This window comes from Cetorhinus maximus, chromosome 14, assembly GCF_964194155.1.
Source record: "Cetorhinus maximus chromosome 14, sCetMax3.hap1.1, whole genome shotgun sequence".
NCBI classification, from domain to species: Eukaryota; Metazoa; Chordata; class Chondrichthyes; order Lamniformes; family Cetorhinidae; genus Cetorhinus; species Cetorhinus maximus.
The window spans coordinates 14,019,506-14,032,702 of NC_135892.1; the positions used below are offsets into that span (position 1 = coordinate 14,019,506).

Below are 13,197 nucleotides of genomic sequence, written 5' to 3' on the forward strand. Positions count from 1 at the left end.
CAATTTTCACATTGCACTTTATTACAGTTCAAAGGCTCAGTGTAAAGTAGGCACTAGCTCTGAACATAAAACTTTAACCATGTGAGTGCTGGAAACAATTTATCACAAGGCTGAGTTATTTTTAAGAACTAGGTTGAATTTATAGCGTTGTTGAAAGAACAAAGTTAGAGCCACATTTCAATGTTGGGGTATATAAATGCAAGCACTCACTTTCTATAGGACATGGTTTTAAAATCTCCACAAGAAGCTGGCAACAATTTTAACGTGGTAAACCATGTTGAAAACAGCTATCCGGAAGAGGCAAGTCTTCTCACACCCAAAGTTAGCACATAAAATTATTTATGAATCACATTACTGTGCAACCCATCACATGATAAAATAAAGCACTTTCAACCAGTTAGAATCGCAAATCTTCCTTCTAGTGGTCCAGGATCCGCAGATTACCCGAAACAATCTTATTTTCCAGTACAGCACCTGGAGGTATGTCAATTCTATCCCCATGATTTGCGATAATTATAACCGTTCCCTAAACACAAAAAAAGTTTCATTGTTGGTGCACATCAAGATACAGATCAAATGACTCCAAATGTCTTAGAGGTTGTAATTGAAATTAATAGAAAAGAAGATGCTACTGAAAACGCCCTGAAAACATTTTACAATCTGCTGAATGTCTCTTTTTTGCACCTCACTGTCAACGGAAGGTTAGCGCACCAATGTAGCAGGATTTGAGCCCAGAAAATTATCAAAAGTTGTGTTACTATACATCTAATAATCTGCATTGTAATTTTTATTCATTTTTTGAAATTATCTACTCTATATTCTTTCTTGTTCTTCCATATGAGACATAAACCATCTTACCTCGCATGTGCACATAAAAGATCCCATTGCACTATTCAAACAGCAGGGAATTCTTCCCAGTAATTATCTCATCAAACATAGCTAAACAGATTATCTGAACATTGTTTGTGGGATCTTGCTGTGTGCAAACTGGCTGCTGCATTTCCTAAACTACAACAGTGACTACACTTCAAAAAAATACTTCATTGGCTGCAAAGTGCTGTGGGATGTTTTGAGATTGTGAAAGGCACTTCTAGAAATGCCTAATAAATGGCTACATATTAGTGAGCAAATTATTTGTATGAAATCAAATCAAAAGACACAAAGGAACATAGCATAAATCACCCATTATTGAATATGGAATATTTAGGATTATGACTGGATGCCAACAAAACCTGTTTGTCTAACATACCCACAGTCACTTGTTCATTGTTATGTCTAGACAATGTGCAAGTACTTGCATCTCTAACCTGTATAACAATTTACCTGAAAGTCTCAAATATCACTTAAAAACCTGATCACATTTAATACTTACAGAAACCCATGAAACTTCTAAAGAATACTGTAAATCACCACATATAAGTTGACCCATGAACAACCCCAGTTTTCTGGCCTCAAAAATCGTGTTTTTGCATATACTCAATGTATAAGTCGACCTTACTTTTCAGCCACGACGTGCTACACTCATATTAGTAGTCAGCCTCAATTTTTCACCCAACTAGTGCATGTTTTACTTACCGGTACCGTACAATTGGGTGCAAGGGATCAAACAGGCAATACAAGCTGTGTTGCAAAGATGCACGGGAGTTTAAAACATGCCCACTCTGTGGCAGATGCCGCTGACATTTCAAAATGGTAATTACCCTCGCCAGTAGTTCACTTTTATACTCAGTGTATAAGTCAACCGCCATTTTTGAAGCGATTTTTCAAGGCTTCAAAAGTTGACTTATACACTGATATCTATGGTAGTCTGTCTGCCTGAAATTCCTGTGAATTTCACTTTATAGTTGGTGTTTATTTTTCTAAAATCAGAAAAGGCTGAATTACTTTGTCTTCTAATGTAAGGAAAACTGATTTAGCATTATCCAATCAACTGAAAGACTGCCTATATTTAAATTTCTTTAAAAGTGAATATTGCAGTCACTGCTTTGGGTTATGATGTAGGATTTCATAAATTAAGCAATTCTGGAACAGTAATTTAAAAGAATTAAGCACATCGTTTACAATACAAAAGTACCAACACAACACAGGCCTTTACTAACCTTCAAAACAACATGCTTCCCAAAAGTAACATCGCCTGAAACAGTAAGGTGATCCAATTCCAATATATCTGGTATACTCTCCAACCTCTTCAGGTAATCTTGTACCTAGTCAAAACAAACAACAGCCTTTGTTTGCACTGCCTTCATGTGTCATCTTTTACCATTTGCGATCGATTCATTTGCTTGCTTGACGAAGTGCAAGACCCAACCTTGTAATGAGCTGCAATACCTGATACTTTAAACAAATATTGTACAGTACTTTATCCTTGGACTCGACTAATCTACACCTGATAATTCAATTTTTTAAACTAAAAATTGAATCTAATAATTTAAGTGAAAAGATATTTTCAGGTCATGATGAACTCCTCAGCTCCTATCATTTTAGGAGTTTTTTTGAACTACTCTGTATCTGTTCTCAATCTGTAGTTTTAAGTCAGATAAAATTTCCATTTTCCATCCAATTGAATGAAGATTCAATAACATTCCTGTCCTTCCCAATTCACAATTTTGTTTCCTCATTGTTTCAAATCAATCGTGGCCAAAAGCACCTACGATCTACTCCATGCAATTTGTATATGGCAGTGAATACTGTAGGGTTATAAAGCTCTTCATAAAGTCAGCCCAAAACAAGGAACGCAGCATTACCGCAGCAAGCTGGACTAGAACTGGTCTCCGCCGGACCTGGTATCCATCTCCGGAACTGGTCTATAACCAGTCCCTCCCAGAGGAGTACCAGTCCATTAACCAGCTGACCTCAGCTTTATGGCCCTTTATGTTCATACTTTCTCAATGTAAAATGCTAATCTACAGAAATACTTGATGAACAGGAGGCAATGGTAATGTCACTGGACTAGTAATCCATAGGCCTAGGCTAATGTTTTGGGGACATGGGTTCAAATCTCATCACGGTAGCTGGTAGAATTTAAATTCAATTAATAACTCTGGAATTAAATGCTAGGCTAATGGTGACCACAAAACCATTGTCAATTGTCATAAAAACCCATCTGGTTCACTAATGTTTCTTTAGGGAAGGAAATTTGCCATCCTTACCTGGTCCGGCCTACATGTGACTCCAGGCCCACAGCAATGCAGTTGACTAAGTGCCCTCTGAAATGGCCTAGCAAGCCACTCAGCTCTATCAAACTGCTACAAAGTCTAAAAGCAATGAAGCCAGACGGACCACTCGGCATCAACCTAAGCACCAGAAATGACGATGGCAAAATCAGTCCTGCAAAGTCCTCCTTACTAACATCTGGGGGCTTGTGCTCAAATTGGGAGAGCTGTCTCACAGACTAGTCAAGCAACAACCTGTAAAGTATGATTCCGTGAGTGTGACTACGTCCCAGACACCACCATGTCCCACCGACAGGACAGACCCAGCAGAGGTGGCAGCACAGTGGTATACAGTTTGGAACGAGTTGCCCTGGGAAGTTCTCAACATCGGCTTTGAACCCAATGAAGTCTCATGTATCAGGCCAAACATGGGCAAGGAAACCTCCTGCTGATTACCATGTACCATCCCCCCACAGCTAACGAATGGGTACTCCTCCATGTTGAACACCACTTGGAGGAAGCATTGGGGTGGCAAGGGTGCAGAATATACTCGAGGTGGGGGACTTCACCAAGAGTGGCTTGGCAGCCCCACTACAGAGCAAGCTGGCCGAGTCCTAAAGGATGGTTGTTGCTAGACTGGGTCTGTGGAAGGTGGTGAGGGAACCAACAAGAGGGAAAAACATACCTGACCTCATCCTCACCAATCTACTATCACAGATCCATCTGTCCACTGCAGTATTGGTAGGAGTGACCACCGCATAGTCCTTGTGGAGGCCAAGTCTCACCTTCACATTGAGGATACCCTTCATCATGTCGTATGGCACGACCACCATGCTAAATGCAATAGATTTTGAACAAATCTAGCAACTCAAAACTGAACATCTATGAGGCGCTGTGGGCCATCAGCAGAATTGTACTCAAACACAATCTGTAAACTTATGGCCCGGCATATCCCCACTGTAACATTACCAAAGCCGGGGGATCAACCTGGCTCAATGAGGGGTGGGGGGCATGCCTGGAGCAGCACCAAGCTTACTTAAAAATGAGGTGCCAACCCGATGAAACTATAACACAGGACTACCCGCGTGCCAAACAGCATAAGCAGCAAGTGATCGACAGAGCTGAGCAATTCCACAACCATCAAATCAGAGCCAAGCTCTGCAGTTCTGCCACATCCAGTCATGAATGGTGGTGGACAATTAAACAACTCACTGGAGGAGGAGGCTCCACAAATATCCCCACCCTCAATGATGGGGGAGTCCAGCACATCAGTGCAAAAGACAAGGCTGAAGCATTTGCAACAATCTTCAGGCAGAACTGCCGAATGGATGATCCATCTCGGCCTCCTCCAGAGGTCCCCAGCATCACAGACGCCAGTCCTCAGCCAGCTTGATTCACTCCACATGGTATCATGAAATGGCTGAAGGTGCTGGATTTTGCAAAGTCAATGGGCCCTGACAATATTCCAGCAACAGTACTGAAGACTTGTGCTCCAGAACTTGCTGCTCCCCTAGCCAAGCTGTTCCAGTACAGCTGCAACACTGGCATCGACCCAGCAACATGGAAAATTGCCCAGGTATGTCCTGTCCACAAAAAGCAGGACGAATCCAACCTAGCCAATTACTGCCCCCCCGTCTACTCTCGATCATCAGTAAAGTGATGGAAGGTGTTGCTAACAGTGCTATCAAGCGGCACTTAAGTCAATAATAACCTGCTCATTGACACTCAGTTTGGGTTCCAGCAGGTCACAACTCCAGAACTCACTACAGTCTTGGTCCAAATATGGACAAAAGAAAAGAGCTGAACTCCAGAGGTGAGGCGAGAATGACTGCCCTTGACATCAAGGCGGCATTTGACCGAGTGTGGCATCAAGGAGCCCTAGCAAAACTGGAGTTAATGGGAATGAGTGGGAAAACTCTCCATTGGTTGAAGTCATGCCTAGCACAAATAAAGATGGGTTTTGGTCGTTGGTCAGTACATGTATTAAGATTCTTACAGTCCCACATGCTATAAGATTGGCCTTACTGGCAACCGCATAAATAAGGTCCAGGCCATTTGCTCACCATGCAAGCTTGATGCTGAAATAGGGGCATCAAAGACATCCGGCAGGATAATGGATACCCTGATCAGATCGTTTCACGCTGTATGTCACACATACAAACTCATGAATGGGCCTAAGGCCTTCACTTTCGGCCCTGAAAAGTGCCCAGTCTACCTCAGATTACCCTCGAAGGGATCTAGCTGTTTCACGCTGTTACTATACAGTGGCAACATGAGTGCTATTCTCCACTAACAGGACACTGCCGTGAAGCCAAAAAGACATTCTGCCTATCACCCAAATGAGTAACGTGGTATATGAATTTCAGTGCCAGTGAGATGCTGGGTATGTAGGCCGTAGGTCCCAAAGACTTGTGGATCATATCAAACAGCATGTTCCAGCCACTGGTCACAACGGGCAGGGTACAGGCTGTACCCAACCAGCCCATGCTTCCAAAACTCAAAACAGTGTCCAATATTAGGTGTGATTCCACGATTGGACAACATTTGCTAAATAATCCTTAGTGTGCTAAAAATTACGCTGACAACCAATTTAAGATTGTCAGACAGACTCACAATGTGGTGCATTGCGTGTACTGGAAGCTACATATATTAATACACAGGGCCCTGTACTTTGCAGACAGAAAGAACAAGCACGTATATTGCGCCTGTTTCAGCTAAACAAATTAAGTGATAGCCATTCGCTGGTTCTTTCCTCAGAGCAATGCTTTGACCAGTCAAGCTGCCTAGTTTAAAATTTCAAACAATCCTTGGCAATTAACTACCAGTCACCATTAACTGATGCATTCTCCATGGAAATGCCTCTACCAGTGTCCACTTGCCAACCAATCAGCACTGTCTTCTCATACAGACATTGATATTCTTGTAATTGTCCTGATGAGTGCAAGGTGAAAAGCTTTGCCAAATGTCTTTTTTCAGCAAGACTCATCTTCATCCGCTTCATAAATGACCTCCCTTCCATCAGGTCAGTGGGGGTGTTCACTGATGATTGCACAATGTTCAACACCATTCACCACTCCTCAGATGCTGAAGCTGTCCATGTTCATATGCAGAAAGACCCGAATAATATTTAGGCTTGGGCTGATAAGTGGCAAGTAACATTTGTGCCACACAAGTGCCACACAATGACCATCACCAACAAGAGAGAATCTAACCATCGCTCCTTGACATTCAACGGCATTCCCATCACTGAATCCCCCACCATCAACATCCTGGGGTTACCATTGACCAGAAACTGAGCTAGACTAGCCATATAAATACTGTGGCTACAAGGGCAGGTCAGGGGCTGGGAATTCTGCAGCAAGTAACTCACCTCCTGACTCCCCAAAGCCTGTCCATTATCTACAAGGCACAAGTCAGGAGTGTGATGGAATACTCTCCACTTGCCTGGATGAGTGCAGCTCCAACAACATTCAAGAAGCCTGACACCATCCAGGACATCCAGCACCGCTTGATTGGCATCCTTTCCACAAACATTCACTCCCTCCACCACCGACACACAGTAGCAGCAGTGTGTACCATCTACAAGATGCACTGCAGGAACTCGACAAGCCTCCTTCAACAGCACTTTCCAAACCCGCAACCTCTACCATCTAGAAGGACAGGGACAGCAGATTCATGGAAACACCACCACCTGGAAGTTCCCCTCCAAGCCACTCACCATCCTGACTTGGAAAATGTATCGCCGTTCCTTCACTGTCGCTGGGTCAAAATCCTGAAACTTCCACACCACCATGTTTTTAAAGGCAATTAGGGATGGGCAATAAATGCTGGCCAACCCAACAATGCCCATATCCCATGAATGAATAAAAAAAAGAGACTACTGATAATTTATGAGGTGATAGTTAAATATTAACAGAGGAATCTGATCACAATTTAAACAGCTGTCACACTTTGGTTATCATACTTCAGTTTATTGGCAGCCCTGCCCTGTTTTGTGATGTGGATTGTCCTCACGTCAGAGATAATCCTACGATTTGGGATTTATAACCCACTGAAAGTCAGTCTATTGTCAGCAGTTTGTTAGACACTAACCAGGTCAATTTGCCAGTGTTAATAGTTTCTATACTGACCTCCAGTTTAACGGTCACTGTTCCACCTATCAATGCCTCCTCATTGCAAACAAGATCAAATGACTAGAATATAGGTCAAAGAACATTATGCACCCTCACAGTGTTTGTGAAACAAAATCCTTCAAGATATGGTTTCCTTTTTGTTGACTGCTGCAACCAGGGAATGCAAGAGCATAAACATGCTTCTCCAGTGTCTGCATAAAGAAGCACAGTCCAGCTTTATACTAGCATCCAACGCTTCTTACCCACCTGCCAATTTCTATCCTCTCTTTCCTTTTTCAGCACCTCAGCAGTTAACTGCACTGTGTATTGTGGTACTGAGACACACCTATAAGGAAAATCCCAAGTTCAATCTTTGGCTTTAACTGGCTCAGCCTGGCTTGGCCCAGGATGTAGAGAGGAAACTACGGTTCATTCAAGTGTCGCCTATGTTTGGGAAGGTGGCTAGGAAATACAATTAATTGGGATTTTCCACTCATGACAATCCAGTAGCCCCTGTTGGAAGGAGATTGTGCACAGGTATCTGGCAAAGGTAGGATCAAAAAGATTACAGAGCTGAAACATTAACTCAGTCCCTCTCTCCACAGAGAGGCTGACTGACCTGCTGAGTATTTCCAGCATTTTCCGTGATGTCACCAATAGCACAGAGACCAGCTGATTTACGAAGCTATTTAAATGAAGACTTTGTCACAACAAATCCTGGTATTCAGAAACATTAAATTATAATCCTCAAGTAAGAGTTCTCCATTTAATGAGGCAAAGTGAAAAGCATTTTTCTAAACTTTGAACACTGAATCATTTCACAGGAAGGGACAAGTTATTTAAAATACCAAAAAGTTTTACAAAAATACTAAGTGCTTGTTTAAAATTCTCTACATTTACTTCTGCTTCCAATTTAGTGAACAAGTAACAGCTGGCACTTTATTCACATAAATATCTGCAAGGCATCCAGATTCTAACCATGCAAAGTTTGTAATATGAGCCGAAAGTTGAACAGGAGAGAGCAGCTAAAATGGCACTAAACGAACAGATGATTCATTGTAATTAATTGGCATCTGCAAAACTCATTACCTTAGTAAAGGAACTGCCCAACTTGACCAAAGGCACAGTTCGGAATTCTCTTTTGTCACTCATTGTCAGGGATCCTGCATGAAGGCTGTACAGGTTGGACATCACTAACATCAAGTCAGAGGTGGTCTTGACAGGCAAGAATCGGCTGCGTGGCACATTAATACCCAGGGCATTTTCAAAACACTTAATGGCAGCACCAACGGCTGTCTCAAGTTGAATTACATTTCGGCCATCACCCAATATCTATTGGAAAGAAAAACAATTTGTATTCATATAACACTTCCAACATTAAGTAACTTCCTACAGCCACTTCACAAAAGCATAATTAGACAAAATGTAACACTGAATCAAAGGAGGAGCTATTTAGATAGGTGATTAAAAGTTTGGTCAAAGAGGTAAGTTTAAGGAAGATCTTAAAGGCATGAGAAAGAGATGTGGAGAATTCTGGGGCTTAGGGCCAAGAGGTCTGCAGTCACAGCAACCAATGGTGAGACAAAGGCATTGAGGGCAGCACAAGAGGCCAGAGTTGGAACAGAGCAGATATTAATGAGGGATATAGAATTGGAGGAGGTTAAAGAGATAGGGAGGGTTGAGGTCAGGGAGAGGTTTGAGTACAAGGATGTGAATTTTAAATGTGAGGCATTACTGGGTTTAGACAGCAGAGGTCAGTGAACACAGGTTGATGGGTGAGTGGGTCTTAATCAAGAGCATGATGGGCTGCAAAGCTTTGGGTGAGCTCAGGTTGATAGTGGGTGGAATATAGCATGTTGGCTAGGTGAGGATCAGAATAGTCTGGATGTAACAGAAGCATGGCTAACAGTTTCAGTAGCAGATAGACTGAAGCAGCAGTATAGGCAGGTGATGTTACAGAGCTGGTTAGAGGTAGTGTTTGTGATGGAGAGGATAATGGTGTTGGAAGCTTAGCTCAGGTTCCAATAGGGCGGTGAGATTATAAACAATTTGGTTCAGAGTCAGTGGTCAAAGAGGACAGTGGAGTCAGAGGAACAGACAGACAGGTAGACAGAGGCAGTGGAAGGGGTTTTGGAGGAGCAGACAGACAGGGAGTGGAGGGAGTTTTGGTGGAGCAGACAGACAGAGGCAGTGGAGGGGGTTTTGGAGGAGCAGACAGACAGACAGTGGCAGTTGAGGGAGTTTTGGAGGGGCAGACAGACTGAGGCAGTGGAGGGGGTTTTGGAGGAGCAGGCAGACAGACAGAGGCAGTGGAGGGGGGTTTGGTGGGGCAGGCAGACAGTGGCAGTGGAGGGGGTTTTGGAGGAGCAGACAGACAGACAGTGGCAGTGGAGGGAGTTTTGGAGGGGCAGACAGACACAGGCAGTGGAGGGAGTTTTGGAGGAGCAGACAGACAGGCAGTGGAGGGGGTTTTGGAGGAGCAGACAGACAGAGGCAGTGGAGGGAGTTTTGGAGGGGCAGACAGACAGAGGCAGTGGAGGGAGTTTTGGAGGAGCAGACAGACAGAGAGGCAGTAGAGGGAGTTTTGGAGGAGCAGACAGACAGAGAGGCAGTGGAGGGATTCCTACCTCACCCCACCCCCAAACACAGAAGTAGCATCAAAAAGAAAAATGGGGAAAATCTATTAATCCTGTTTGTTCCAAAGATGTTCCTGTCACCTCAATTAACAAACAGCTAAAAATCATACATTTCCTTGGAGTAACATTGGATAAAGTTAAAAATTCTACTTTGTAACATAGAAATCTAGATACAAATCTGACCTGTAAACTGTTACCGAGCATTAATATTTCTGTAATCTTTAGAAGTACAAATTAATGTAGAAAGAAGCTGCATTCATACATCACATTCCATAGACTGCTGATATCCCAAAGGACTTCACAGTCAGTGAATTATTCTGCGTATAGTCAAGATCCCAAACAGAACAGAGATAAATGTCTAGTTAATTTGTTTTTTGGTTGTTTTTATTGAGGGATGTAGTAGCCAGGACACTCTGAAAACTACGCTTCTTTTCATCTTTTGCTTTCAGCAATATCTCATCTGAAAGGCAGCACCTCCAGCAATGCAGCACCCCCTCAGTACTGTTCCGACAGTTGGCCGGATTAGATGCTGAAGTCCACATGTGGGGCTTCAATACACAGCCTGTCATGTCGGAGGAGAGTGCATGAGCACCAAACAAATAGAAAACAAATAAGCAACTCAGCCTGACCCAACCTCAGAATTGGGATTCATTAAGTGATAGAAAATGCTACTGTCTTTTTTAAATGGTTTGAAATATTTAAAATCAATAGAATATTCAAAATAGAAAACTGGGGTAAAAGAACCACTGTGAACCCGAGTGTTTAATTGTATTAATCCAGATGGTAGTGCCGTGTAGGAGAGGGGTTGTGGTGAAAGGGGTCATCTTTTGGATGATAAATGGGCAAAGAGGTGTTTAATTTAAGTGAATCGTTAAGATTCCATGGCACAATTAGAGGGGTGGGGTTTGAGTATAATGGTCCAAATTGTTTCCTCAACCATCAGCAAAAACATAGTTCAACCAGTTACCTGATTTAATTGCTATTTGTGGGATATTGCAAAACACAAATTGAACAACGCCCGTCTTACTGTCATCAAAACTAATTCGTGAGAATTTAAGACAGATGGGATAGGATGTTACATCAATGCATGTACTTACATTTATCTTTAGGACTTGCATATCTGCAGGTATATTTTATAAATGACATTACCTTTGGGTTTAAAATGATTTCCATGTTAATAGCATTTTGCTTTTGTAGCCTTTCAATTGCAGTCAAAGAAATCCATAGATTATTGGTGTTGAAGATCTTGAACTTGGTGACCGATTTAAACTCATCAACATGTGTTTTTGGCACTTGAGCTATTTCCAACAATCTCAGTTTACCATCATACTGAATAAGGGTACCCCCCTGCAGAACAAAGACTTTATCAGAATCAAAGTGCAAAAACATGTAGCCACTTATTCAGGAAGCAGACATTTCAAGACTACAATTATTCCCACCCTCGAAGAATACAAAATACCAATTTTCATAAAGATGGTAAATCTGAGTTACAAACTCAGTACAATGAGACCAAGCGTGAATCAGAACATCACCGAGGCTACATGCAACATGTCCTGGATGATTCAGAAAATGCAATACCCCACTTATTCCTGTACAGTTCAGATTAGGTATCACCATTTAAAAGAATGAATTCAGTGTTGGCCATATGGCAGAGTGAAGGACATGTATTTAGAAATTATAGTTCAATATTTTACATAATATGTGAGAAAACCCTTTAAAATTAAAAAACTTTCACTCACAATATACCACACTTTTGCCAGTGACCTCTACCAACTAGAAGGACAACACCATCACCTGGAAGTTCCCCTACAAGCCACCCACCTTGGAAATATATCACCACTCCTTCACTGTTGCTGGGTCAAAATCCTGGAACTCCCTCCCTAATAGCACTGCGGGTGTACTTATACCACATGGGCTGCAGCAGTTCAAGAAGGCAGCTCACCAGTACCTTCTCCAGGGTAATTAGGGATGGGCAATAAATGCTGGCCTTGCCATCATGTATTATTTGCATCACATTGCATTACAGCATCAGGAAGTGCTACATTCACATTATTTAGATCCACTCACAACCTTTAAAACGTGAATATTTTCTTGAATGCACTCAGGCTATATGCTTCTGTTCAACGTCCAGTTCTACAGTACCATCAGGAGGTGGTGACTGGATGGCCAAACGTAGGAGGCCATGATGGGGTTTACTGGCAAGCCAAAATGGGTGTCCAAAATCATGAGGGGGCTGGATAGAGTAGATAAGGAGAAACTGTTCCTACACGTAAAAGGATCAAGAACGAGAGGGCGCACAGATTTAAAGTAATTTGCAAAAGAAACAAACATGATGAGACAAAAAATCCTTTTCACGCGGCAAGTGGTTCGAGTCTGAAATGCACTGCCTGGAAGGGTGGTGGAGGCAGGTTCAATTGAAGCATTCAAGAGGGCATGAGACGATTATTTGAATAGAAACAATGTGCAAGGGTACAGGGAAAAGGCAGGAGAATGGCATTAAGTCATAATGGCTCATTTGGAGAGCCGGTCCAGACATGCTGGGACAAATGGCCTCCTTTTGTGCTGTAACAATTCTGTGACTCTGTAATGGCATTCAGGGTCTTGCCTCATCCTTACTATGGGGTAATCCCTTGTTCATTAATATGTCAGAAAGATGACAATTAACCAGGAATTTTATTGCATAAATAATGTGATGTTCATGAAATAGAGCAACTTGCTAATTTGATTCTGAACAGCTTTTACATTATATTGCCAGCAAATTACCTTAACATCTGCTCTGGTCTTGTCAGTTACTTCCATAAGAAACTCACATTGTTTTCCATTTGGTGGATTCAAAAGATGATGGAGTATATTCAGATCAACCGTTGCTCCAAGATTATCAATGTTAGACACAAAAATATATTCTTTCCCGTCTTGCAGAAAGGTACGCAATAAACCAGAATTGTAGAAGCTGACATAGATGTCTCCATGACCTGGTGGATACCAGGCCTCTGCACTCTCCTCAGAGAGAGATAAACCCTTAGCTATAGGAAGCAAGGATTCTTTATCAATCCGGGGATACCTGAAGAGCAATTCAGAAAAATCAGACCACTTACTAAAAAAAAATCATCTCTCAGGATCTGGAATACCTGGATTATGGGAACTATATGCCAAACCAGGACTACCAGCCATGATTGGGCAAACATTAAGGTATTTTGGTTGACAATACCGTGTTAAACAATTACATTGATAGCAAGAACACAAAAACACAGTCGACACTCACACTGTGTGTTTATAAGTCATAGATGGATAGTTTGC

General features: G+C 42.2%; 1 protein-coding gene across 3 annotated transcripts in view; it reads right to left on the reverse strand.

The window, feature by feature from the left end:
• Positions 1 to 13,197, reverse strand: part of ugp2b (UDP-glucose pyrophosphorylase 2b) — a 44,501-nt gene continuing 31,304 nt past the window's right edge. For all 3 annotated transcript variants that reach the window (XM_078556525.1, XM_078556524.1, XM_078556526.1), the window contains exons 6-10: positions 12,664 to 12,961; positions 11,050 to 11,247; positions 8,354 to 8,596; positions 2,100 to 2,204; positions 1 to 526 (exon numbers count right to left, since the gene is read on the reverse strand). In XM_078556525.1, coding sequence (XP_078412651.1) covers positions 419 to 526; positions 2,100 to 2,204; positions 8,354 to 8,596; positions 11,050 to 11,247; positions 12,664 to 12,961 — 952 coding nt within the window. In that variant the 3' untranslated portion in view covers positions 1 to 418. The remainder of the gene's footprint in view (positions 527 to 2,099; positions 2,205 to 8,353; positions 8,597 to 11,049; positions 11,248 to 12,663; positions 12,962 to 13,197) is intronic.